Source organism: Panthera tigris, chromosome E2 (assembly GCF_018350195.1).
Source record: "Panthera tigris isolate Pti1 chromosome E2, P.tigris_Pti1_mat1.1, whole genome shotgun sequence".
NCBI lineage: Eukaryota > Metazoa > Chordata > Mammalia > Carnivora > Felidae > Panthera > Panthera tigris.
Window position 1 is genome coordinate 7,645,091 of NC_056674.1, and position 27,061 is coordinate 7,672,151.

The window sequence follows — 27,061 nt, forward strand, 5'->3', positions numbered from 1 at the left end:
CACTTAACCGACTGAGCTGCCCAGGCGCCCCTGAAATAATTGTTTTCTTTTTAATTTTGAACCACCCTTGCTAGTTAATGAGACAAATCCCAACTGATCATGATGAATTATGATACAGTATTGGATTTAGTAGACTATTAAGCGATGCCGAATTTTTGCACCCACATTCACAAGTGAAATGGACTTATAATTTTCTTTTCTTGTATAGTTTCCTTAACCGGTTTTGGAATCAGCATTGCATTAGCTTCCAAAAATGAACTAGTCAGATTCTACATGATTTCTATTTTCCAGAATAATGTGTATAGGATAAGGATTAAGCATTTCTTGAATGTTTGATATCAGCCGCCTAGAAGACCATCTGTGTCTGTGGGGATTTTTTTTTTTTTTTTTTTGAGAGAGAGAGAGAGAGAGAATGGAAATCTTTGACTATAAGTTCATATATTTCATTACTTATTGGTTTACTGAGTTCTTGATATTTGGGTAACTTTTGGCACTTTACATTTTTTTTACTAATTTAATGATTTAATCTAAGTTGTTTATTATTATTATTTAATGTTTATTTTCGAGAGAGACAGCAAGAACGTGCAAGTCGGGGAGGGGCAGAAAGAGAGGGATCTGAAGTGGCCCCGAAGTGACAGCAGAGAGCCTGATGTGGGGCTCAAACTGGCAAAGTGGGAGATCATGACTTGACCTGAAGTCAGACAATTAACTGACTGAACCTCCCAGGTGCCCCTTTGTTATTATTATTTTTTTTTTTTGAGAGAGAGAGAGAAAGAGTGTGGAAGGGGCGGGGGAGGGGGCAAGAGAGGGAGAGAGAGAGAGACAGAGAGACAGAGAGATAGAGAAGCTTAAGCAGGCTCCACACTCAGCTCAGAGACCGATGCAGGGCTCGGTACCATGACCCTGGGATCATGACCTGAAGTGAGATCGGGAGTCAGATGCTTAACCGACTGAGCCACCCAGGCGCCCCATTTTCACTTCTTTATTTATTTTATTATTTATTTTTTTAAATGTTAGCCCATAGCTAGTCATAGTATTGTTAATTACTCTTTTTAAGCTTATTTATTTATTTCTATGTAAACTCTACCCCCAAAGTGGGTTTCAAACTCATGACCCTGAGATCAAGAGTCACACACTCTTCTCACAGCCAAACAGGCACCCCTAATTACCTCTTGTATTTCAGTCCTGGATATAATTACTTGCGCTCACAATTTGTATTGTATTTGTAGCCTACGTCTTTTTTTTTCTTTTTCAGTTTTGCCAAACGTCAATCGATCTTAGCAACTTTTTCAAAAATTAAAATAACTTCTTGTCACTCATCATCAGGGAAATACAAATCACAACCACAATGAGATACCACCTCACACCTGTCAGAATGGCTCACGTTAACAACTCAGGCAACAACAGATGTTGGCGAGGATGCGGAGAAAGAGGATCTCTTTTGCATTGTTGGTGGGAACGCAAGCTGGTGCAGCCACTCCCGAAAACAGTATGGAGGCTCCTCAAAAAACTAAAAATAGAACTACCCTACGACCCAGCAATTGCATTACTAGGCATTTATCCACGGGATACAGGTGTGCTGTTTCGAAGGGACACATGCACCCCATGTTTATAGCAGCTCTATCAACAATAGCCAAAGTATGGAGAGAGCCCAAATGTCCATCGATGGATGAATGGATAAAGAAGATGTCGTATGCATATACAATCGAGTATCACTCAGCAGTCAAAAAGAATGAAATCTTGCCATTTGCAACTACATGGATGGAACTGGAGAGTATTATGCTAAGCGAAATTAGTCAGTCAGAGAAACACAAATATCCTATGACTTCACTCATAGGAGGACTTTAAGAGACAAAACAGATGAACATAAGGGAAGGGAAGCAAAAATAATATAAAAACAGGGAGGGGGGCAAAACATAAAAGACTCATAAATATGAAGAACAAACAGAGGGTCACTGGAGGGGTTGTGGGAGGGGGATGGGCTAAATGGGGAAGGGGCATTAAGGAACCTACTCCTGAAATCATTGTCGTACTATGTGCTAACTAACTTGGATGTCAATTAAAAAAAATCAATTAAATAAAATAACTTCTTGTTTTGTTAGACTTTCCTCCCCCCTTTCATTCCATTGATGTCTGCCCCTCCCCCTTTAATCATTTCTTTTGCTCTGGCTTCTGTGGATTTGCTTTATGGCGTATTTTCCCACAGTTTGCATTAAATTGTTTGCTCATTGTAGAAAAAATTATTTCGTGGGTCAAGTTTTTTATCAAATGCTTTTTTCTCCATCTGTAGAAATCATCACCTGGTTTTCCTCCATTAATCGGTTAATGTGGAGAATTAATAAATTTTTCTAATGCTAAGTAACCCTGCATATCTGGCATAAATACATCAAGTGTCATTGTTTTTTATATATTGATTATATCCTATGGTGGTATTCTACATAGGATTTTTTGATTAATGAGAGAAATAAATGGCGATTTCCCTTCTTTATGCTGTTCTTGACTATTTTTTGTGTTCACATTCTACAGTGTTACCTCATAAAATGAGTTAGGGAGCATGACTTCTTTTTCTAATTTCTGGGTGGGTTTATACAAAATTGTAATGATCCGTTCCTTGAACTGTTATAAATGTTATACAAAGCTATGGTTACTGAGACAGGATTTTTTTTTTTTTAATTTTTTTTTTAACGTTTATTTATTTTTGAGACAAAGACAGAGTATGAACGGGGGAGGGGCAGAGAGAGAGGGAGACACAGAATCGGAAGCAGGCTCTAGGCTCTGAGCCATCAGCCCAGAGCCCGACGTGGGGCTCGAACTCACGGACCAGACCGTGAGATCGTGACCTGAGCTGAAGTCAGACGCTTAACCGACTGAGCCACCCAGGCGCCCCAGGATGGTCTTTTTTTTAAGTTTATTTGTTTTTTTGCTGTAATCTCTACACCTGATATGGGCCTCGAACTCTCAACCCCAAGATCAAGAGTCCCATGCTCCTCTGAGGGAACCAATCAAGTGTCCCAAGACAGGATGGGCTTGATGCAAGCTTAAGCAAATTAATCAATGGGCAGAACAGAGAACCCCATAAAAGACCCCGAAATTCTAAAATATAATGGGGCAGGGACCACAGAGAATCGGGGAAGGGTAACTATTCAACAAATGCTGTTGAAATCATTGGTTATCCTTAGGGGGAAACTTTGAAATTGGATCTCTACATCACACCTCACAAAACTCAACTTCAGATGAATTGGAGACTTTAAGGTGGGAGAGAAAATGTTAAGAATGCAAGAGAATGTCCTTCACCTCTGGGGGCAGGGAAGGATTTCTTAAGTGACTCCCCAAAAGTACTGTATGATACTATGATGGTGAAGATATGTCCTTATACATTTGTCCAAACCCATAGAATGTAATACCAAGAATGAACCTTAAGGAAAACTTTGAGGGGTAATGATGTGTCAATGTAGGTTCATCAATTATAGCAAATATACTACTTAGTGAGGGTGGTGATGTTGGAGGAGATTACCGTTGGGGGGGGGCATATGGGAAATCTCTGTACCTTCCTCTCAACTTCCTGTCAACCTAAAGTTGCTCTTAGAAAAAGAAAGACTTTTTAAAAACATGTTAATTCATTTTGAGAGAAAGAAGCATAAGTGGGGGAGGGGCAGAGAAAGACAGAGACAGAGAGAGACAGAATCCCAAGTAGGTTCCAGGCTGTCAGGCCAGGGCTCAAGGTGGGGCTTGAGCTCAAGAGCCATGAGATCGTGACCTGAACTGAAGTCGGCCACCTAACTGACTGAGTCACCCAGGAATCCCTAATTTATTTTATTTTATTTTATTTTATTTTATTTTATTTTATTTTATTTTAGAGAGAGAGGGAGAGAAAGTGGGGGAGAGGGGCAAAGGGAGAGGGAGAGAGAGAATCCTAAGCAGGCTCCATGCTCAGCTCGGAGCCTGACTCCGGGCTCGATCCTACCAACATGAGATCATGACCTGAGCAGAAATCAAGAGTCGGATGCTCAACTGACTGAGCCATCCAGGCCACCCCCCCCCCCCAAAGATTATTATTATTATTATTTTAACGTTTATTTATTTTTGAGACAGAGAGAGACAGAGCATGAACGGGGGAGGGTCAGAGAGAGAGAGGGAGACACAGAATCTCAAACAGGCTCCAGGCTCTGAGCAGTCAGCACAGAGCCCGACGCGGGGCTCGAACTCACGGACCGCAAGATCGTGACCTGAGCCGAAGTCGGACGCCCAACCGACTGAGCCACCCAGATGCCCCCAAAAGATTATTTTTAAGGCAGAGCTGGTGTTCCACTTCCTGCCACCTCTATCTTCCAAAACCACCCCAGTTAAGGCTTCCTGCCCGGAAGGCTGCCAGGAGCTATCACTGCTTAGGGTCAGACCCCCAGGTCCAGTTGTGTTTGGAATCGGTGTTAACAGACAAGGAGAAGGCAAGGTTACTTGCCTCCTGCAGGAATTTCCAAAACCCGAGCTCACACAGCCAACTGGCCTGGCTCGGATAATCCCCTATGCTTTGAAAAGAAGCACTTTGCTGCATTTTAGGAAGAGGTGGTAGCTTGGGGCTGCAAGAGAGGAGAGGTTGTTCAAAGGAATGAAAGAAGACATGGGGCTACCACAGAAAAGACTGTAGAAGCCAGGAGGCAGTCGTATTCCAAGTGAACCACTGAGGCCAGAAACATGACTTAGAAGAAGTCATTCTAGGGCGTCTGGATGGCTCAGTCCGATAAGCATCCGAATTCAGCTCAGGTCATGATCTCACGTTTTGTGAATTCGAGCCCTGCATGGGGCTCTGTGCTGATGGCTCAGAGCCTGGAGCCTGCTTGGATTCCGTGTCTCCCCTTCTCTCTCTGCCCCTCCCCCACTCACACTCTGTCTCCCTCTCTCTCTGCCCCTCCCCCACTTGTGCTCTGTGTCTCTATCTCTCAAAAATAAATAAACATTTAAAAAAATTAAAAAAAAATCTAGGGACACCTGGTTGGTTCAGTCGGATAAGCGTCTGACTCTTGGTTTCAGCCCAGGTCATGGTCTCATGGTTTTCATGAGCTTGAGCCCTGCAATGGGCTCTCTGCTGACAGCTCAGAGCCTGGAGCATATTTTGGATTCTGGGTCTCCCTCTCTCTCTGCCCCTCCCTGTTCGAGCTCTGTCTCTCTCTCTGTCCCTGTCTCTCTCTCTCTCTCTCATTCTCTCAAAAATAAATAAACATTACAAAATAATAATAATAATAAAATAAGTTATTCTATGCTCTGCATGCTTTCTGCAATGGACCCGAACAGGGACACACCTCACCTCATATATTCTGGTGGAGAATGTATAACCTGAATATTTTTAAAGATTTTTTCCTTTAATTTTAAGTAATCTCTACACCGAATGTGGGGCTCACATTCACAACCCCAAGATCAAGAGCTGCACAGTCCACTGACTGAGCCAGCCAGGCGCCCCAGACCTGAATCTAATCATCATAAGGGAACATCAGGCAAACTCAAGCGAGGAACTTCTGTTTTAAAAAAAAAAAAAAATGGCGGGCGTTGTTTTTCCAAAATGTCAATATCATAAATATGGAAATGGTCCAGATTCAAGGATACGTGACAACAAAATGCAGTACCTGACCCCAGACTGGATCCTGAACCATAAGGGGAAAGTGCTATGAAAGTCAGCATTTGGACCAACTGATGAAATGGAAATATCACAAGGAGATTAGATTAAAAGTATTAAGTAAATGTTACATCTCTTGAGGTTGATTACTGTGGATAAGTAAGAGAGCATCTCTAAGGACATACACATCAAAGTAATCAGGGGTAAAGGGCAACGATGTGCGTAACTAACACTTAAATGCTTCAGAACAAAAACTAGTGAGGACTGTAGAACTCTGTCCACCATCTATCTGTGCATACAGATAAGGCCAGCTGCAAAGTTAACAGGAAGCATTTCTCCCAGAGATATGCTGCAGCTGTAAAGTGTCATAACCACCCCCTTTGTGAGCGACTCTGCTGTCTTACTCCCTGAGAAAGTTTGTTCTTTAAAATCATAGGCTTTTAGTAATTTTGCTGTTTGAAAGTATATCCAGAAGGATTGGGGCGACTGGGTGACTCAGTCGGTTAAGCATCTGACCTCAGGTCAGGTCATGATCTCATAGTTCGTGAGTTCGAGGCCCATGTCAGGCTCTGCTGACAGCTCAGAGCCTGGAGCCTGCCTCAGATGCTGTGTCTCCCTCTCTCTCTGCTCCTCCCCCTCCCCGCCCCCGTCTCTCAAAATTAAATAAACATTTAAAAAAATTAGAAAGTATATCCAGAAAGATGAAACTTATCTTATTCTTCCTGGAAGATCTAAGTCACTTTGACAGAGACAAGAAGCCCCAATTTCCAGCCCTGATGTAGAGCTTTATATAGAGTTTCTGGACATAGCATGCCACGTATATAACTTTGTAGTTTCCAAGGAAACAAGATCCTTAGTCCACTTTGCAGTCCATAACTGTTGACTCATTTATACACATCCCTGCTTTGCTCTGAAGCAAACACAGTTCCACTTAAATTTCACCCGAATTCTTCTCTTCCCCCGGATCCAATAAGTTGATCAGAGCTTCTCCTGTGGGATGTGGCCTTCCCTGCAATAGGTCAGTAACCCTGACTTTGATTTGTTCCTGGTAATTGGGTTAGGATGGGTGGGTGATGAATGCATGGATGGATACATAGATAAATACTGATAAAGCCAAAGCAATGGAGGAAACTGTTAACAATAGAGAAATCTGGGTAAATACTTCTGGTATTTGTGCACGTTATCTGTAAGCTAGAGATTACTTCCTAATAAAAAGGGTGTTTTTTTTTTTTTTTTTTTCCTGTTTTTGGAGAAACTAAATTAGTATAGACCAGTATTTAGCAATTTTTTTCCAGGCCAAGGAAGGATTTTTATATTGTATTTTATATTGTAATTCAGTAGTACATAGTCAAGACACTCAAATTTTGAGAAATATTTCTTACCATTTTCTACGCATTCTGATACTTTCTATGCACTTATGTTTAAAAAAAAAATGCTTCTTATCAATTTCCAATCATCCGTGGAGATTCAGCGGTATTTTTAAAAACTCTTGGACCGATCTGAGCACTGGTTACAGTCTAAGCCTCAGTGAATGTCAGACGGTGGCTTCGGGTTTTTCTTCCTTTTGATGTGGGACTACATTTCCCAAAACACCTTGGGGCGAGGCCCGGCGGGTGGGGAGAAGGGGGTGTCGGCTCTGATCCGAGACTGCCAAGCTCTGACCTTCTTGCGAAGGGCGTGGTCGTCCTGCTTTCTGGGAAATATAAGCGAGCCTCACGTGGGAGGAAAGGGCGGGGCTTTCGAGAGGATGGCACGGGGTTCCCGGTGGCTGCTGGGAAACGTGGTTCTGAGGAGAAGGTAGAGGGCCTGCCGCTCGGCCTCCTGGGATTTGTAGTCTTGGCAAACCGGTGATCGACCCGCTTCTTCCACCGGTTGGGTCATCCCAGGCCGTGAGCCCTTCCTCCGCCACTTCCCCGGAATCTCTTCACGCATCGATCCCAGGCAGCTGCTGAGGCCTTCTCTGCTCCGCGGCTCTGAGCTCTCAAACCGCAGGTGCTCCGCAGAGAGCCAGGGACGGGGCACTGGCAAACGCTGGCCCCTTGGCAGGCCTGGGAGGGCTTCTCCGCAGAGGTGGGCGAGGGAGGGCAAGGTTCCCATAAACAGACCTGAGTCAGGAATCAGCCCAGAATGCAGCGTACAGGCGAGCTGATCTGATGCTTAAACAGTCCTTGCAAAATGCCCTCCACCTTTGACCTCTGTGTGGGCGCACAAGACTACGTCCCTGGGCTTAGTATGACAGCGACGAGACAGTGGCACAGAGAGTAATGCACGGTGTGATGAGGAAAGCCCCAGACTCTGTGGGAGCCCAGGGGAGGCTCCTGACCTGGCCTGGGGAAGGCCGGGAAGAGAAGCGGAGATTGGATTCGTCTCAGGGTCCCCAACATGGCTCCACAGAGACATTTCCCTTCCTGCAAAGGGCTTCCCTGTGCCAGGGAATGCTGGGGGCACAGAGTTGGTCACACCCAGCTCTGACCAGCAAGACTCCCCGGTCTGGCTGATCAGGGCTTGGGTCAGAAGAGAACTCAGCGGTTATGGAAAATCACAAGGGGCACCTAACCCTGGGGGAAGGGGGAAGCAGGTTGTTCAGGGTGATACATTAGCCAGTTCTTCAAAGAACCTGTACATATGCAAAAACAGTGTCCAGAGAGAAGATGCAGAGGTGAAGGTGAGGTTCAAATTGCCATGTGAGAGTCAGATCTGATGTTGCAAGGACGCCTTTGTGTTCAGCACTATTTTAGGAGGTAGATATTATTACCCCCCCCCCCCCAAGTACAGATGGGGACACCGAGGCACAGCGAGGTTGTGTCTCCCTTTAGTTGCCTGGTAGGTAAGTACCCAAATAGGATTAGAACCTGAGATATATGGTTCCAGAATCCAGACAGGTAACCATTGATCTGTCCCACCCACTTACTTTCCAGAATGTTATGAGGTCTGTAATAGTGGCCCCCTTCCAGGAAACAGCAGATACCCATCAATGTCTGCCTAATGTGCCCTCTGGTTGCCTATAAGACATCCTGCCACCCCTCCCCGACCCCAGTAAACAAGTCCACCGGGGTAAGAATCCTGAGCAACGTTTTTGGTCCTCTGATGTAAGCCTTCCTGACCAGGGCCTCCTTCCCCCAAGCTTGCTACCACCCTCCATTCTGTTACTCCTACAGGGGCTGTGGGGCTGAGAAATGACCGGGGTGGCTCATTCCTCCCACTGGTGGATCCAATGGTGACATTTTAGGCTGGTGGTACCACGGCTGAAGGAGAGGGAAGGGCAGAAGGACAAACAGCGTCACAGTTCAGTTCCTGGGCTCCATGATGATGTTGGGGTCAGGGCCATGTTGCCAGTGTTGGGGGAAAGACACCGGGGGACTCCAAAACAAGGGCTCTGCCTTCAAAGAGTGCTGTCCTCAATGCCAATGCCCAAGCTGGCCCACTCCCGAGTGTTCTGACTCCCGGAACAAAGGTATGAAAGGGGGGGGGGGGGCGCAAAGGGACCACGTGATGCACATTCAACCATTTTTCAAATGCTCACTTTCCTGGGCTCACCTGAACTTCCCAAGGGCTAATACAAGGTAGAGATGATTGTACCCATGTTCAATGGGTGAGGAAACTGAGGCTCAGAGAGAAGAGACTGGCTTATGGCCACATAGGCAGGGAGTAGGCAAGGAAACATTGGGAGGGAGCCTCAGTTTCCAGGCTGCATAGGTTCCTAAGTTTGCCTCTAAACACTTGCCCCTGGGGCTGGGGGAAGGGGCAGGGAGTGGGGCAGGGCCTGACAGTACAGGATGCTAAGGAACCTTCCATCTGGTGGAACAAGTTTGAGATACACTACTGAAACAAAATTAAATGGGCTCTTTCCTGCAGGACTCATCAGAACCTTTAGCTCCTTTGTATTTCCCAGCTCTCTTTGACCACGGCCAAGGCCAAGGCCTGGACAATGATTGACAGGCCCTGTTGTCCCAAAGGCTGTGAGTGGGACCCGATGGGGGTGGAGGCATCAGCTGCGTGTGCAGGAGCGGATGATGTGAGCACATATGTACATGTGTTCTCCATCATTCTGGTTCTGGGGATCAAATAATACCTGTAAAAGCAGAACGGGACAGGCATCCAAAGGCCAGGGTCTTGCCCTGCCAAGCTTGCCCCTCGACGAGCTAAAGACCAAAAGTGCCTCCACTGCCCGCTCAAGTCAGATTCCACACGTTTTTATTGGCGCCGGACTTAGCCTGGTGCCCGCCGCTCCCCCAAAAAGACACAGGAAAGTCAGGGCTCTCGGCCCCGCGGAAGGCCCCCCCGGGATCGCCCAGCCAGGGGGAACACGCTTCCATCCACGGGCAGGGAGAGAGGGAGGGAAGGGCGTTCTAGAAGGATGAACGGCCCAGCCAAAGGGCGAGTGGTGGGATGGACCGGAGAGGCGAGGACCGGCCCCGCTAGAAGGGGTACTCGCAGACGTAGTAGAGGCGGCGTTCGCAGTCGTGGTCCCACCAGGAGCCGTCATCCGAGGCCTGCGCCACGCAGTTCTCGAGCGTGCCGCCGTTGGGCTGGTTGGGGCTGAGCGGGTGCGGCGCGGTGCTGGGCCCGGCGCCGGGCTCCGGACTGGGCGCGCGGTGCCAGGCGAAGAAGGACACGCGCTGGCCGTTCTCGAAGAGGTAGAGTCCCTCGGCGCGCCGGTCGTGCACGCCCAGCCACACCGGCCAGTTGTAGGGAGCAAGCGTCGCGCGCAAGTAGCGGGTGAGCGCTTCCATCTGCTGGCGATCTGCCGGCTGTGCCAGGCTCCCGCCCCGCGCCGCGCAGCGCGCCTGCGCCGCCGCCTGCGCCTCGAAGTCGCGCGAGAGCAGGAAGCACTTGTGGCCGAGGCGCAGCCCCTTCAGGCAGCCTGAGGGGGGAACGGGGCGGGGTCAGGGGCTCCGGAGGCGGGGAGAAGGCGGGGTTAGGGCCTCGGGGGCCGGGCCGGGAGGAGGCGGGGTCAGAACCGCGGGGAGTAAGGAGGCGGAGAGTTAGGACGGCTGGGGGTGGGGCCAGACTTTTGGAATCTGTCTGTAGGGGGCGTGGCGCGGCCCGAGACGGGTACGCTTCACCGCGCGGTAAGGAGCGTACCTCCCCCTCTGCGCGCCAGCTCTCCGCATTCGCTCTCCCCGCTACTCTAAGCTCCGCAGAAGCCAACAAGTGACCTCCAAGTCTCTAGGAACCCGCTCGCCCCGGATGCCTTAGGTCCTCACGTCTCCTCAGACGTTTCCGGGCCCCCTCCTCCCACCAGTCCTCCACTTGACCCGCATCGTCCCACTTTCCCCGCCCCGCACGGTGCGGACTCACCCTCTAAGCGGCCATGCTCGCGCTCCGCGCGGCTCTGCGCCTCCTGCAGGGCTTGCACGGCGTCGCGGGTGTCGCCCGCCGCCTCCCGCAGCTGCCGCAGCCCCCTAGTCAACTCGACCATGCGGGTGTCCAACGCGTGCAGACGGACGTGCAGCTGGTGCAGGCCTGCGTCCAGGCCGGCCAGGCGGCCCACTGCGGACAGACAGGGCACACGCTGGACGGGGCCCGAGGGGCGGAGCTGAGGGACCAAAGGACCAGGGGGAACTAGGGCTTCAGGGGACAGAGTTGGGGTAGGGGGTACTCGGGATTCCTGGAATGTAGGGGCCGGTGGGCCTGGGCTCTTGGGAGGCAAGGCTGGACACCCGGAACTCCCAGGGACGTGGGGGGACGGGCACCGGCGGGGTGGTGGGCAATTGAAAGGTGCCGGGCCTTGAAAGGACCGTTCATTTTTGAGAAAATGACCACGGAGGCCTGGGGGCAGGATGGAGCTAATGATTACTCACGGATATACGTGACGGTGTCCTCAGGGGTGGGAGAGGGGCTAGGGCCTGTGGTGGGGTTTGTCGTTGTTTCCTCCTCCTCCTCCTCCCCCTGACCGTCCTCCTCGGTGCCCCAGGTCCCTTTGCCTTCTGGGGTTCCCTCAGGATTTTCGTCCCCCCTCCCAGCGGGCAGCCCCAGGGCCTCCTGCAAATGCTGAGGCAGGGGAGGGATGGTTACCAGCCCAGCTCTATTCTCACTGCCCACACACTCCAGCCACCCCTTTGCAGCAGTAAACTGGCTCTCTGCCCCTGAGTCCCTTGTCTGAACCCATCATTCCCATCCTTTGAGCCTGCCCCATCTCTCTCCCTGGCCCATTTCCCTAACCCTGGAATACACTCCCTCCCACACCCACAGTTCCCCAGCAGAGTCCTAAGCAACTCACCTTCAGCATCAGGGCCTCCCTCTCCCGCTCCTCCTCCTGGGCGCCTCCCCAGCCCCCCTCCCACTCCCTGTCTGCTCCCCGAGCCCCATGGCTGATGCCCAGGAGCTGAGGGACCACCAGGGCCCCGAGCAGCCAGGCTGCCTGCATCAGGCTGGGCTCCGCAGCACCCAAGGCCGCAAAGGGTTGTCTCTGGGGAGGGGGGATGTCTCTTGGGACTGGAGTGTGTGCAGATCACTAGTCCCTGGTCCCTCTCCCAGCTCTTGTCTCTGTCAGCCCGCCCGTCTGTTCTTCTGTCCGTTGGTCTCTGCTCCTCTGTGTGTGTCTCTCCCCGCCTCTCTTGGCTCCCCCGAGGCCCTGCCTTTGTGGCCGGAAACCTCCAACGTTCCAAAGCCTGGATCCCGCCTTGGGTCTCTCCACATACCCCCCTCTTCCCACTTTCCAGAGCTCACTTCCGCCCTGCTCTTTCCTTCCACCATGGCCAAAAGCTCAGATGGCCAGAAGAGAATAGAGCCGGCTCTCCAAGGGCTCCTGGGGACACAGCCTCTGCCGAGGAACCCCCTCAGGGGGTTGTTGGGGCTTGGCCCTGCTCCCCACTCCTCCCCCTGGCCACTCCTTGGGAGCAAGGAGACTGCAGGGTCTCCATAAGGTTTTTATTACTCTGTGGCCACCATTGCCCACACACTCTGCCAGAGGAGGCTTTCCCACAGTTCTCAGGCTCTAGGGCGCCTCCTGCCCTCAAATCTCCCGTTCTGGCCGGGAGCCCTTGCCCCAACCTGAAAATGAGTGTGTGTGCCTGTCTGCGGGGACACAGGTGAAGAGCGTGCATGTAGGCTGTGTATGCAACTCTAGTGGGTGGGGCTTTGGGATTCGTTTGCCGTACTTTCCTGGAAGCGTCCTGCAGGCCAGGCCCGGGGTGGGGCGATGCTGGGGACTCCAGCTGCTCCCAGACGTGCAGACCTTCCCACAAGGTGGGGGGTTGGGGCAGAAGGGAGGCGGAAGGGTGGGGGTGGGGGTGGTGAAGGAAGCTTTCTCCAGGAGGTGGAGTAGACAGACGCAGGCTGGGCGCTGGAGCTCTGAGCATTCAGCCCAGTGCCTCTTCTCCCGCCTGGACCACTGCAGTGGCCTCCTCCTGACTCTCCACCTCCCTTTTCCCGAGCCCCTCCAATCCACGCCGCTTGCCGCAGCCAGAGCCATGCTTCCAAACCGTAAATCAGATCACGTCACTCCCCACTCCCCTGCTCCCCCAGCTTCCCATCATATGCAGGAGGGAAGCCAAACCCGGTCCTCGGCAAGAGCCTGGCCTGCCCAGCCTTGTGTGTGTGTGTGTGTGGGGGGGTGCTGGGAAGGATGGGCCCTTTACACCTCTGTAAGCTCATCACCCCCACTCCCCCTGGACCCCCTAGGGGATCCAGCCACACTGGCCTCTTCACTATCTCCTGATTGCCAAGCTCCTTCCTCCCTCAGAGCTTTTACACTGGCCTTTTCCTTCTAGATGCTCTCATGTTCTCTCCCAGCTCCTTCTCCCTGCTGAGGTCTCAGCTCATCTGAGGCCTTCCCTGACTATCCTATCTAAAGAAGCTGCACTTCCACAAATTAACACCCCATTTTTTATCTTCTTGGTATAATCAAGACCATCTCCTGTTGTTTGTTTTCTTGTCTGTTGCCTGTCTCCTGCCAACAAAGGCAGTGTAGGTACGTATTCATTGCTGTATCCCTGGAGATAGCACATAGTAGGTGCTCAATCAGTCTGCTTAGCGAGGACAGAAACAGCCATTCCTGGCAGGGTAGCGGGTTAGCCAGAAGACTGAAGGCTTGACCACTGTGTTTTGGGGGCACCCCGAGTTCCCTGAGGCAGGTGCACGGGGGCACTGAGGGGTGATAGCCAGGGTGGTGATGAGGGCAGTGGGAGAGAAGCTGGAGAGGCACGGGAAACAGGAGGCCATGCCGTGCCCACTCTGTGCCAGACCAGTGAGTCATTCAGGGCTTTCCCAGCCTGGGCCTGGCTTGTTGTGCCAGCGAGAACGTGGAGCTCAGCAGCCAGGGATGGCAGGGCCCGCTCTTCAAGGGAGGAAACTGAGGCTCCGAGAAGGGATGGGGCAACCTGCTGGAGGTCACCAGCATGGCAGCTGCTAGCTAAGGCTTCTGGCTCTACGCAAGGGCCGGGCATCTGCCCTCAGCTGCTGGGAGCCCCAGGAGGGGCCTGGGAAATCCAAGAAATCCAAGAAAGCAGAGGGCAATGTGACATCGGGCAGGCTGCTCACCACCTCAGAGCCTGGGCCTCTCGGGTGCCCATTAGGGGTCTGGGGAACCCTCACTAGCAGCTAAAGGCCTCGAGAGATAATGCACAAGCCAGGAAAGGCCTTGTAAACCGTAGAGGGGTACACAGCCTCTCTCGCTGCTGCTGCCAACATGGGCAGCTGTTCTCTCCCTGGGCCCAGATGCTCACCACCTGGGCTGGTGGGTATGCATCCAGAGCGGGGCCTCCTGGGGCTGGGCTGGCTCCTACCCTGGTACCCTGGAGCCCACAGCTGGAGATGCATCCAGAGGCTTCTTAGAACCACCCTCTGCAGGTGTCTGAGCCCCAGCTGGCAGCCCTGGCGGAGCTGGAAGAAGGGTGGGAGCCTGGGCTCTGGGGACACTCTCACCCTAAGGGACCTGCCCTGTGTCTGTGGTATGTCCCAGGCACCAGAGACCTGAGCTGCAAGGAGACTTTGGGCATGTCTGTGTATAATGAAGGCGAATACACAACCGTGGCGTGCCTAGTGGTGAACAACAGTGGCATAAAGACCGAACCAGCCTACCTGTCCCTGATCCTTGCTGCCACCTCTTTGTAGCTGGGTGACCTTGGGCGCCAAGCGACTTTGCCTCTCTGTGCCCCAGTTTCCCCCTCTGAGAACGGGGATGGTCCAAGTGCATAGCCCATAGGATTGGTGTGAGAAGTGGATGAGTAAATCCAGAGCAGAGACTGGCACACAGGAAGTGCTCAAGAAACGTCAGCAATAACTATGGAGGGGAGGCAGGGCACGGTGTTGTGCATCCAAATGGGTGTGTGCACACCTGTGTGATGAATTCGGAGGTGGGTGAGTGTGGTGGAGCCGCAGGCACACGTGGTTGTGCGTCTCCGTTTCTGGGTTTCGTGTGAGCTGGAGATCTGAGCATGCACACCTGGGTGCGTGCCCTTGTTGGGGGAGGGGTGGGTAAATGCTGTGCGGCATGTATGCTCTGGCATGCGCGTGTGACATGTACGTGTTTTAGTGCAGTGTGTTTGTGGTGATGTACCCACAGGGAGGTTAGGTCATGCACGCCCAGGACAGTGTGTGCATGGGTAACGTCTGCACGTGCAGGGCCAGCTAGTGACTCTATGCACCTGTGCCTTGGGGGAAGATGTTTGTGTGTGTGCGTGTGTGTGTGTGTGTGTGTGTGTGTGTGTGTGTGTGTGTTTGGAGGGACAGGACGGCAGTCTATAGCTCTCACCATCCAATTTGGAGGAGCAGAGTCTAGCAACAAATATTTATCGCGTCCTACTGTGTGTAGAGGGGGTGGGAGACGCTCTGGGAAGGGGCGGTCCTGGGGTGTGTGTGTGGAGCGAACCCTTAGGGGGGCGGGGCCGCAAGGTCCGGGTAGGGGGGCAAGCAGGGGTAGAGCCGGCTTGGGCTAGCTGGTGGCGACGGGGAGTGGTGGGGGAGGGCAGGGGGAGGGGGTGGAGCCGGCGAGGGGGGGGGATGGGCGAGGTTTGGGGGCGCGGGGAGGGGCGATGTCTCCTCCACCGGCTCCGGAGGGAGGGGAGAGGGCGGAGGGAGGGGAGGGAAGGAGAGAGGGAGGGAGGGAGAGAGAGAGACAGGGTGAGGGAGAGACGGTGAGAGCGAGAGAGCGAGAAGGGAGGCAGAGGAGGCGCGGAGCGGGCGGCGGCGGCGGCGGCCTGAGGAAGAGGAGGAGGAAGAACAGGCGGAGACGCGGCGCCCGGAGCCGGCCGGACCGAGCCGGGGGCGGGCTAGCTCCGAGGGGCGCGGCGGCCGCGGCAGAAGGGGGGGCGCTCTGCGGATGGCCAGGCCCGGCCCGCGGGGGGGGTGAGGTCCTCGGCCCCCCCGCCCTCCCCCCCGGCCCCCGCCCGCCCCCTCCCCGGCCCGCTCGCCCTCCGGGGCGGTGGGGCATGGCCTGAGGGTCCCCCGTCTCCGGGGGGGTGGGGGGTGGGGGGAGGGGGGAGGGGCCGCGGGCGCCGCCGACCGGGACTCAGCAGCCCCGCCAGGCAGGTAAGGGGGTCGAGAACCCGGGGTTTGGGGGGAGCTGCGGGGCCGGGGCCGGGGCCGGGGCCGGGGCTGCGGAAGGGGGCGGGGGCGCCCCGGACGTCCTTGGCCGGGCGCCGGGCTCCGGGCCCGGGTGTGCGGTGAGGGGTGGGGGTAAGGTGGGGAGCGTTGCCCCGGGAGACGCCAAATTGGGTTACGCCCAGGTCCCCGGTGCCCCGTCCCAGATAGCAGACTTAGGAGGATGCGCCCCCCAGCCCCCGCCAGCAGACACCCCCCCCCCCACCCCGGCCCCAGCCCAAACCCGCTTCCCCGCGCTCCCAGGCCAAGGGCTCGGTCGCGGTACCCACCTCCTGGCCCTGCCCGGCCACTCCCCCGCCTCGCCCACCCCGGCCTACCGGGGCCCCTAGACCCCTTCCGTAGACCCACCGCGCGAGGCCCCTCCCCCAGGTCACCCTGGTCCCCCGCCCCTCCGTCGAGGGTCTGGGCCTTGGCCTCCTCCGCCCCCTTCGACCCCCTCTAGCTCGGGCTTCACCTTCTAGGCTCCTCCGATCCCTTCCCACCCCCTTCGCAAGCTCCCCCCCATCCCCACCCGTCTCCGCTCCCTTCTCCACCGGCCGGCGCGCCCCCTCGGCTCCCGCCTCCGAGTCCCGCTCCCGGGTGCCCCCGCCCCCTCTCCCCGGCCCAGGGCTCTCCCCCACCAGTTTCTCGGCCCCAGCCCCGGCTCCTCTCCCCGCCTTTCCCCGCCTCTCTCCGCCTCCATTCATTCTCCCGGGCCCCGCTCTCGGCCACGCCAGCCGCCCCCTGTCCCCCCGCACCCTCCAGGGCACCCCCTCTCTCCCCTTCTCCACCACCCCCCCCCCCCCCCCCCGCCGATTCCTCAGCCCGTCTCAGTACCAGCTGCGTGCCAGCTATTCTTAGCCGCGGAGCGTTTGATTCATGCCGCCCCGGCGGAGTGTGCCCGCTCCCTCCCTCGGGCCTGAGGGGGAGGGGCCGGAGCCGGTCTGGGGGGTTGGGGGCAGCCGCACGGCGGGGGTGGGGGTGGGGGGTGGCCGGGGCCAGCTTTGCTTTCATCCCACTGGCCACACCATTAGTGCCCGGTTGAAGCCGGGGTCAGCCAGGGTCAGCCGAGGGGGAGTGGCATTGGGCTCCAGGCCCGGAGGTGGGAGGTGGAGTCCGGCGGGTAGGAGACCAGGCAGGGAGGGGGGGCTCCGCAAGGCCAAGGTGGGGCAGTTCCGCTGGGCACCTGGAGAGGGAGGGGGCTTCGCAGCCGGGCCACGCATGGGGGAGGGGTCGGCCGGCTGGTGGTTAGGCTGCTCGCTCACCCACAGCTCTTGGAACTGTCCTCCCCGAACACTCATTTTGTCTTCCCGCCCCCAACCCCCCCAGCCCATCCCCACTCCCCCAAAGTCAGCAGTACCCTCCACTGCTTCCCATCTCCATGGCAACGGTGCAGGAGCTGGGCCTGGTGTGGGGGGGAGGGACCAGACCAGACATTCTGGTTTCCGGTGCTGGGGTGGGAGACAGGGAGATGAGGGAGGCGGACCCCATTTGGGACCCAGGCTTCTAAGGCCACCTCAGGAGAGAACAGTGGGGATCTGGAGATGACCTCCCACCCCAGTTCCCCAGACGGGCACCCCACTTCTTAGCCTCCCTCCCAGCACCCCCCCCACCCCCAGTCTCCCTCAGAGTGGATCCACCTGTACTGGGCAATGTCCAGCCACCTGTCCTGTAGTGCCAGTCCTCAAATGTGCCCACAGGTTATCCGCAGCCACCCTAAGCTGACCCAGGCCACCGCACTACGGTCTCCAGACAGCCCTCCCAGGCCAGTCTCCGCACCCACCCACCCCCCTCTCAAGATGCCCCCAACAACCTGCCTAGACCACCCCTCGTGGCTCCCTTGGGGGCACGCCACGAATGATACTCTGCCCCATGACACCCCCATCTTAGCACCCCTGCTCCCCTGGGACACCGATTCCCAGCAGTCCCCTGCACACGCCGTCAGCCACACTTCGGTGAAGTCACCGGTTCCACCCGCTGCCGGGCACCACTCCCAAGCAACACGCGGCTCCCACTTCTGCCGCCCCAGGCTCTCGGCACCTCCGTCCCCCCATTACTACATCTCAGCCTCTCCCCAGCCCCCTCCGCCAGCTGGCCAGGAGGAGGAGGAGGACGGGAGGGCCTCGGGTGAGGGGCCAGGCTGGGGCCAGGAGGGTAGGATGCCGGTGGGTCGTCCACCTGTCTGTCCTCAGCTAATTTTAGCTGCATTTTCCGTGGCCTGCCAAAGTGGGCCAGTAGCTCCCGCGGTGATTCTGCGGTTTCTGGGACACTGCCATGCTGGGTCAGCGGCAAAGTGGGGCGCAGGAGGGGTGGGGGGCTGCGAGCAGGGCCAAGGGCAGGGAAGGAGACGCGCTGGAAGCATGGCAGCGATGGGCGTGTGTGTGAGCAGAGGCAGCTGGAGTATCTGGGGGTGTGTCCAGCCTCCTTCCTGCCGACCTGGGGCATGTGGGGCGGCTGCCCTAGACCACTTGTCCGTGAGGGTGCCTGTGGCCTCCGAGGGGTCCCGGGTCCCTCATCTGACAGCCACCCTTGGCCCCGGCAGCCGCCTGTGATGCTGCTGTCCCCTGTCGCCCCGTGGCCCCACGATGACCCACAGCCCCGCGTCAAGCGAGGACGAGGAACGCCACAGTGCCAGCGAGTGTCCCGAGGGGGGCTCAGAGTCCGACAGCTCCCCAGACGGGCCCAGCAGAGGCCCCCGGGGGACCCGGGGCCAGGGCAGCGGGGCACCTGGTAGTCTGGCCTCCACCCGAGGCCTCCAGGGCCGCTCCATGTCTGTCCCGGACGACGCCCACTTCAGCATGATGGTCTTCAGGATTGGCATCCCGGACCTGCACCAGACAGTGAGTGACTGACTGCCCGCTGGCCGGCGGGGGACAGGGCCCCAAGCCCACACGACGAGGCTGCCGGTGCTGGGTGTCCTCCCACTTGGGCCCCATCTCCAGGTCCCCGACATGCTCCCCCCAGCTGCCCCTCCTGTCCCCAGAATCACCCCCAGGCCCCTTCCAAGCCACCTCAGGCTCTTCCCTGTCACCTCCTCAACCAGAAATGTCTCCGCTTCAACCCTGATGCCACCATCTGGACAGCCAAGCAACAGGTGCTCTGCGCCCTGAGCGAGAGCCTGCAGGATGTGCTCAACTACGGTCTGTTCCAGCCGGCCACCTCCGGCCGCGATGCCAACTTTCTGGAGGAAGAGCGGCTGCTTCGAGAGTACCCCCAGTCTTTTGAGAAGGGGGTGCCCTACCTGGAGGTGAGGCCCACAGCCTTCCCAGCCTGGCCGCAGGGGAGAGAAGGCATGCCCCATTTTTCTCCCAGTCAGGCCCTGGCAAGGGAAAACCCAGTGGGCTCTTCCAGATCCCTTAAGCATTAGAGTCAGAGAGGCCTGGGTTCAAATGACGATCCGTTCTGCCTCTGACCAACAGAGTGGCCTTGGGCAAGTCCCTTGCCTGCCCCAGACTCCTCCTCGCCTTTCAAAGTGGGAAAGGATTCACAGTTACAGTAGGTGTTCTAGAACATTCTGTGTGGGGTCCAGGCTCCCTACTCCTTCACGTTAGGGGTTGCGGTCCACATACTCCACAGCAGCCCCGCACTCCTCTGCCTGCCCAGCCAAGGCTCCAGGGCCTTTTCCACCTTGACCCTGAGCTGACCACCTCCCCCTCCGTCCCCCCCACCCCGGCCCCGGCTCAGAAGGAGCCCAGCCTCCTCCCCAGGCCCCTGATTCTGAGTCTCTGTGTCTCTCCCCCCATACACCCCTGGCCACAGTTCCGATACAAGACCCGGGTTTACAAACAGACCAACCTGGATGAGAAGCAGCTGGCTAAATTGCACACGAAGGTGAGAGAACCCTACCCCACAGCAGCCCCCCCCCACAGAGACCTGGAGCCTTTCCCACTGTCTCTCTCACCTCTGTCCAACAGCCCTCCAACACTCCCTGATCCCCTTCTGTTCCTCTGCCAGGGGCCCCCAGTAACTTGAGATGCTGTGTGGCGTTGGGGACGGCCCCAGATGCCAACCGTGTTATCCCCTCTCTGGCCTGCATTCCCCCGCCCAGGCCCCTGGCTCCCGCTTTCTTCATCCTGAGATGCTCCCTTCTCGTCTTCTGGGTCCCCCGTATCCACGCAGGGCACCTGCCTGCCCCCCACCCTCTGGCCTGAACCCTGACACCCAGTGTCCCTCTGCCTCAGTGCTGTTTCATACACAGCCCACGGCTCCCCCAATTCCGTAGCCTAAACCTCTCCCAGATCCGGGGATGTCCCCCGCCCCCAGCCACATCTGACTATCTTGCCCTCCAGGACTCTGGCCATATGTCCCCTGTGCCTCCCCCGGTCCCCTAAGAACTGGGAGGAAGCGGGGCGGGGGGAGCTGCTTTAGTCCGAGGTGAAGTGAAGGATTCTTGACGCTTGGGAAAGAAGCCTCCCTGTCCCCTCCTCCCCCCCACCCCTCCCCCACCATGCATTTGTCTCTGTCGCCCCCCAAATATTCCATCCCTCCAGACCTGCGCCATCCACTCCCGGAGCCACCGGCCATACACGGCTCCCGAACACACGCGGTGTCGCAGGCCCAAACTGAGCCTCGCTGCGAGTGTGAAATGCACACCGGATTTCGAAGACTCAGTTCCCCCCCAAAAACGTAAAACGTCTCGTTAAAACACTGCCTATGGATTACCTGCCGATACGGTACTATTGCGGATGTGTTAGGTTAAAGAGATACGTCGTCAAAACGAATTTCCGTGCGACCAATGGTGCCCCTTGCTTTTTTTTTTTTTTTTTAAAGGTGGCTACTAGAGACTTTTCAGTGCCACACGCGGCTCGCTGTGTATTTCCACTGGACAGCGCTGCTCAAGACCCCAGCTTTTCTCCCCTTGCTCCCTGACTGGCCTGTCTTCTCTCTCTTGTCCATGGCTCAGACGGGGTTGAAGAAGTTCCTGGAATACGTGCAGCTCGGGACGTCTGACAAGGTGGCAAGGCTGCTGGACAAGGGGCTGGACCCCAATTATCACGACTCGGATTCGGGAGGTAAGGAGGAGAACCAGGGGCTTTGGAAGAGGTGGGGAGCCGAGAAACGAGGCATAAGGGCTGCGCGTGACTGGCCTTTTCTGCCCCTCAGAGACCCCCCTGACGCTGGCAGCCCAGACCGAAGGCTCCGTAGAGGTGATTCGAACCCTGTGCCTGGGAGGGGCCCACATCGACTTCCGGGCCCGGGATGGCATGACCGCGCTGCACAAGGCCGCGTGTGCCCGTCACTGCCTGGCTCTCACGGTGAGGTGCCAGACCCCGGGGACCCGCCCCCAGACTCGGTGTCTCCCCCAGTACGCTGAAGCCAGTGAGCTAATTGCCCCAGACCCGTCCCCTCCTCCCCTTCATCTGCCTTGACCCCACGAAGCCACCTGACCTCCACTTTGCTTCTCATCCCGCCTCCTGGATGTCCCCTGCCGCGTCCCCGTCCCCGTGGGGGTGCCACTTCTGCTCTTTCTCAGACTCCTCTCCCTTTTCCATTTGTTCTTTCTCGAACCTCAGGTCTTTAGATTTGTTAAAAATAGTCTCTCTTCGTGTCTCAAATACAAAGCCCCTTTCCATAGACTGACAAACACACAGTCCCCCCCCCGCCCCCGCCCGTTGTCACTCCTCCAGTGGAACCCGAGACCCTCTGGTGACCCCCGGGGGTGCCCATCCTACAGCTGATTGTCACACGGACCTTTCCCCTGGAAGGGCCCCAGTAGATCATAATACCTATACTGTCCCGACACCCAGGCCTTCTTGTACCCTCTGTTCCAGCTCACCACCAGCCCTGCCTCAGTCTCCCCAAAGTGTAGACCCTCCTCTGCTCCTTAAAATACAGAGTGAGCTCCAGACACAGACCCCTCAACACACACCCTGCAAACACAGCCTCTCGCCCTGTTCAGTAACTAAAATGCACTTTCCCAGACGCACCGTATGCCCGCAAGATACATACATGGAGGGGGCTTACATGGTCTTATTTTAAACTCCTCTCCCTCTCTCCTCCCCCACCCCACCGCCGCCCGATGGCACGTGATTCCCTCTTCATACACAGGTCAGGATAGACCGCCCCCCCGCAAAGACACATCGCTGTTGAGAAACACCCTAACTCACAGATGCTCCGGTTTAATGGACCCTCCCTTCCCTTTTCCAGCTCTTTCTTGAAGCGCCTAAATGCGGACACCAGCCACAAAGATCTGGCTTTATGCCCCTGGAATTGACAAACCCTCTATATGTACCCCCAGTGCACTCCCTTCCCCCCAAGACAGCTCCTGCTCTCACCCCGCACCCCCGGCCTCCAGACCCGTGCTGTCCAACCCAGTAGCCACTAGCCACACGGGGGCCGTTCGGATTTCAATGAACTACAATGAGCTAGGGCGAACGTGTCTGTTCCCCGGGCGCCGTAGCACGCTCGAGCGCTCGGGAGCCCACATGGGGCCGTAGATCGCTTCCGTCACCGCAGAGGTTCTGGTGGACAGCGCGGCTGTGGGCTCTTCACAGGGCTGCTGCCAACACCTCCCTCTAAAGATGCTCAGCTCCACCGGCCGCTGTGCCCGGAGCTGTTACTCGAGTGAGACACACCCCCCCCCCCGCCCCCGCTGCCGCCCCAGCATGGCTGGCGCGGCTCACCTTGGTCCCAGCTAACCCTTTTTCCCAGGTCTCCCTCTGCGTCCCACTCTCGGGGATCCTGATCCTAACAACACCTCCTGCTTAGCCAGGGGTCCTCCTGCGTCCAGACTCTGTTCTCTCAGGTGGCCCCCCAACCATCCGGCCGCTGTGATGCACTGAGGCACCAGACTCCTTCAGTGGCTCATCCAAAGCCAGCCTCGGCGGGGGGTGGGGTGGGGGGGGGACGTTTGGGCAGGACGTCAGAGTGGGAAGGTCCTCTGGAGGCATCTTCCCAGCCCCTTCATTGTTCCCTTCGTGGGAGAGGCCCTGAGAGGGGAAGGGCCAGGCTCAAGGTCAGACAAGGGCATTCGTGCAGACTCCCAAACCACCTTGGCCAGTGTGGGTCACCCGTGACTCCCTGCCCGACTGGCCCTTCAGAACAAACCAGTACTGCTAATGTGACCATTTTCTGTCTGGTCTCTCTCTTCAGGCACTCCTGGACCTTGGGGGCTCCCCCAACTACAAGGACCGCCGAGGCCTGACCCCTCTGTTCCATACGGCTATGGTGGGGGGCGACCCCCGCTGCTGCGAGCTGCTCCTGTACAACAGGGCCCAGCTGGGCATAGCTGATGAGAACGGCTGGCAGGAGATTCACCAGGTGCTCCAGACTCGGCCAGGAGGGGTTCGCGGTGTGTGCATGGGGGGGGGGCACCTGGGCCCTGATCGGGTCTGGTGCAAAGGGGATCCAGATGCTGGGGATCTAGATGCTGGGGTCCTCATAGAGTATGGGGGTGGGAGTAGCATGGGCCCCAAAGAGAAAAAGGTGAGGGAGTCAGCACCAGGGCCCTAAGAGGGCATGGGCTCAGGATTGGACATCTCGATCTCTGGCATGGGTGGGGGGTGGTCTCTTGAGCCTCTCAAGGAGCCTATCCAGACGCCTGGGTCTTGGAATGACTCATGAAGTTGATGGCCAGGGTCCCTGGGCAGAAACAGAGGAGGAAAGGAGAGGGGTTTCCTGGACTCAGGATCTAGACAGAGGCCATGGTTGGGAGAGTCTGATCCGGCCTCCTGGGTTTCCTGTCCTCCCCAGGCCTGCCAGCGAGGCCACTCTCAGCACCTGGAACACCTGCTCTTCTATGGGGCTGAGCCGGGAGCCCAGAATGCCTCGGGGAACACGGCCTTGCACATCTGCGCCCTCTACAATAAGGTCTGCTCTGGCAGAGCCCGCCCAGGCCCTCCTCCTGACTCTAGCCTCCCTGCCCTCTGTCCCTTCACTATTTCATTAATTCATCCATCCGTCCATCCATCCATTCATCCATTCATTCACTCATCCATTCATTCATTCGCTCAGCAGATACTTGCTGAGCACCTTCCCCATGTCAGGCCCAGAGCGGGATGCTGAGGACCAAGCAGTGAGTGAGACAGACGTTCCTGTCACAATCCAGAGTGTTCAGAGGGAGGTCCCAGGGAATGCAGGTCCCCGGGGGAGGCCAGATCTGGGCTCGGCCTTGGGCCTGGGGTGGAGGTGGCTCTCTGGAAAATGTGCCACCTGTGCTAAGAGAAGCGGGAGTGAGCCAAGTAGGAAGGCGAGAAAGGGTATTCTCGGCGGTGGGCACAGGTGGAGGGGAGAGAGCATCAGGAGGCACCTACTGTGTGCAGTGCGTGCGGGGGCCACCGCAGGGGACAGAGGAAGGGCCAGACCACAGCTCTGAGGGGGACGAGAGCATGTTGCGGGTTGTAGCAATTCGGGGCCGGGTGGACAGTCCCCACCTCAGGAGCCACGAGTGGAGGTGAGCAGTAAAGGGCCGGGAGGGGCCTCGTGTACCTGCCCCCTTGCGGCTGTGACCCCCGCCCTCGGTGATCCTGGGTCAGCCCCCTCAGTCTTTCCACCTGTTGTAGGGGCTTCCTGCCCTCGGAGGGTTGCCTCGGGGACTTGGGAAGACGGGGCTTGGCGCACAGGTGCTGGTCTGTCAAGCCCTTCTTCCCCTCCTCCAGGAAGCCTTCCAAGACAGCGCCAGCCCCTTCTGCCGCATCAGAACTTGCAGTGCCGGGGACGTGGCAGGTAGCCACGTGCCGCCTTGTGGCAGCAAGCAGTCTGCTCTGCCGGGAGAGAACTCAGTGTTTGTCAAACCCGACCAACGCGGTGCTGTCACTGCCCCTCCCTGGTGGTTCCGTCTCTCCTGCTCCCTGACACCGGCCTTGAGCCCAGATTCCCTGACGGCACGGCTTATGTGCATGTCCCGTGGGCAGACCGGGGTCCCCCTGACAAGCGCCGTGCCCTCTCCAAGGCTCCGTCCTCTCCCTGAAATGGGGGTAGGGCGGCTGATTGAAGGCGATGAGACATCATGGACGTTAAGCGCTCGTCCCCAGAAGGCAACGCCATTGTCATTACCTCTCTCAGTCAGGATCCAGTCAGGAGACCCAAACCGTACCATTCATTTGAACAGGGAAGATTCAGTGTAAAGAATTATAGGGCGGGAACAATTACTCTCAGGGGGTCGGATGAGCCAGTAATTTTCCCTCCTTGAGGTTTCCCTCCCTGTGAAATGGGTCGGTAACACCTACCGTACAAAGGATCACGTGGGTGAATGTTGTGCTTGCTCTTGGCAAGATGCCTAACGAATCGGCGCTTGACAGAGTTCTTCGTCTGCTTTTCTCCCCTTGTCTTCCCTCTCAGACTTTAAGCTTCGCCAGGGCCAGAGCTGGGTCTGACAGATTTCCTCCCTCCCTCCTCCCCTGGCCTCCTGACATGCCCGTCCCCCGTCCCCTGGTGGTGAAGGTCAGGTCCATGTTTAGGCTGGAAGCTCCTCAAGGGTAGGGGCTAAGTCTGATCAGTCACTGTGTCCCAAGGCCCCGGGACGTAGTAGGGACTTTGTTGGATGAGTGAGTGAGTGAATGAGTGAATTGGGAACCGGCCACCTTGAGTCTGCCCCAAGACAGCACCCTGCCCCCCTCAGAATATTCAACAGGTGTTGGCTCTGAGATAGACTGAATGACTCAGTGAATGAACGAATGACTTGAACAAAGGAATTTGGAATGACTCGGCTCCCTTCATCCTCATACGTCCCGTGCACGTCTCTTGAGTCCCTACTGTGCGTCCGGACGTGGGATGAATCAGACACGGCATGGCTCCCAGGCCGGGGCGGATCGGGGGACTTCGCGTGTGGCAAAGAGGCAGATGTGTAAAGGAGGAAGGGCAATACTGTAAGTATTGCAGGGGACAGAGGGACTGTAAGATAAGCGCCAGGACACCAGTAAATCGAGGTCGTCGAGGAGCAGGGTGGATTGCTGGTTGGGCTGCTGGGCGTGCTGTGGCCCCGTGCTAGGCAAGGGGGCAGTGGAGGCGGACAGACATGCGAAAACACATGTCAGTGGCGGAAATTAACAGTCTAGTTGGGACCGGCATGTCCACACTTGGACACACACACACACACACACACACACACACACAGAAAACTACCTGAGCTAACTTTGCTGGTCGAGTTGCATCTGGGGGAGCTGGAGAGAGGAGTCGAGCTGGGGGCCAGGTTGGGTTCATTCAGGCCGAGACAGAGGGTGAAGGACTTTAGCCGTCGTTGATTGAACAGCTCCAGCGGGCCGGGCACTAATCCAGCTGGTGGGTGCCACGGACAAAATCATGCACCTATAGAACTTACCATATGGTGGGGGAGAGATGCTAAGGAGACAGGTAAAAGAGAAACGTAATTTCAAGGAGACCGTGTTAGGAAGAAAATGAGCTAATACTGGCGTATAGTGGGCATCACATAAGTAAAAACGAATAAATCAAAATAAAACAGGGAATGTGATCGGCAGCTATTTTTGACGAGGTAGAAGGAGAAGCCCTCTCCGAAGAGGTGGCATTTGAGCAAAAACCTGAATGAAGCGAGAAAGTGAGCCATGTGGAAATCTAGGGGCAGAGAATTCCAAGCCGTGAGAGCGGCAGGTGCCAAGGCCCTGGGGCAGGAGCATGCCTGTCAGAGGAAGAAGGAGGCCAGTGTGACTGCAGTATAGGGAGCGAAGAAAGGTGGCAGAAGATGAAGTTGGCGAGGCTGGGGGTGCCAGGGCAGGCAGATCGGGTGGAGGGGGAGCCTCTAGGCCATGGCCAGGGCACTGGGTCTGATCCGAAGCGTGACAGGGTGTGATATGGTCGGCATCAGTAGGGAACTGGTCTGTATGTGGATGGCATTCCTACCCCCACTGCCCAGCCCTGGCCCCTGTTGTCCCCTTTCTTCTGAGTCCAGCAGAGTGTGTGAGAAGAGCAGAGACTCCAGAGTCAAACCTTCGTTCAGATCCAACCACTGATGGTCAACCGCTGTGTGACCTTGTG

The 27,061-nt window shown here is 56.4% G+C and overlaps 2 protein-coding genes across 2 annotated transcripts in view; one reads left to right on the forward strand and one right to left on the reverse strand.

Annotated features, from left to right (window-relative positions):
• Window positions 1-9,780: 9,780 nt before the first annotated feature.
• CLEC11A (C-type lectin domain containing 11A) lies at window positions 9,781-12,152 on the reverse strand. The gene is made up of 4 exons (XM_042970387.1): window positions 11,832-12,152; window positions 11,413-11,602; window positions 10,910-11,101; window positions 9,781-10,472 (listed from the first exon to the last, which is right to left on the reverse strand). The coding sequence occupies exons 1-4, from the start codon at window positions 11,976-11,978 to the stop codon at window positions 10,027-10,029; spliced, it is 975 nt and encodes a 324-aa protein (XP_042826321.1). The 5' UTR covers window positions 11,979-12,152; the 3' UTR covers window positions 9,781-10,026.
• Window positions 12,153-18,717: 6,565 nt separating this feature from the next.
• Window positions 18,718-27,061, forward strand: part of SHANK1 (SH3 and multiple ankyrin repeat domains 1) — a 40,931-nt gene continuing 32,587 nt past the window's right edge. Inside the window, 7 exon segments of the mRNA XM_042970325.1 lie at window positions 18,718-18,972; window positions 19,176-19,379; window positions 19,892-19,963; window positions 21,036-21,144; window positions 21,236-21,387; window positions 23,225-23,392; window positions 23,825-23,941. Of these exon segments, the coding sequence (XP_042826259.1) occupies window positions 18,718-18,972; window positions 19,176-19,379; window positions 19,892-19,963; window positions 21,036-21,144; window positions 21,236-21,387; window positions 23,225-23,392; window positions 23,825-23,941 (1,077 nt within the window).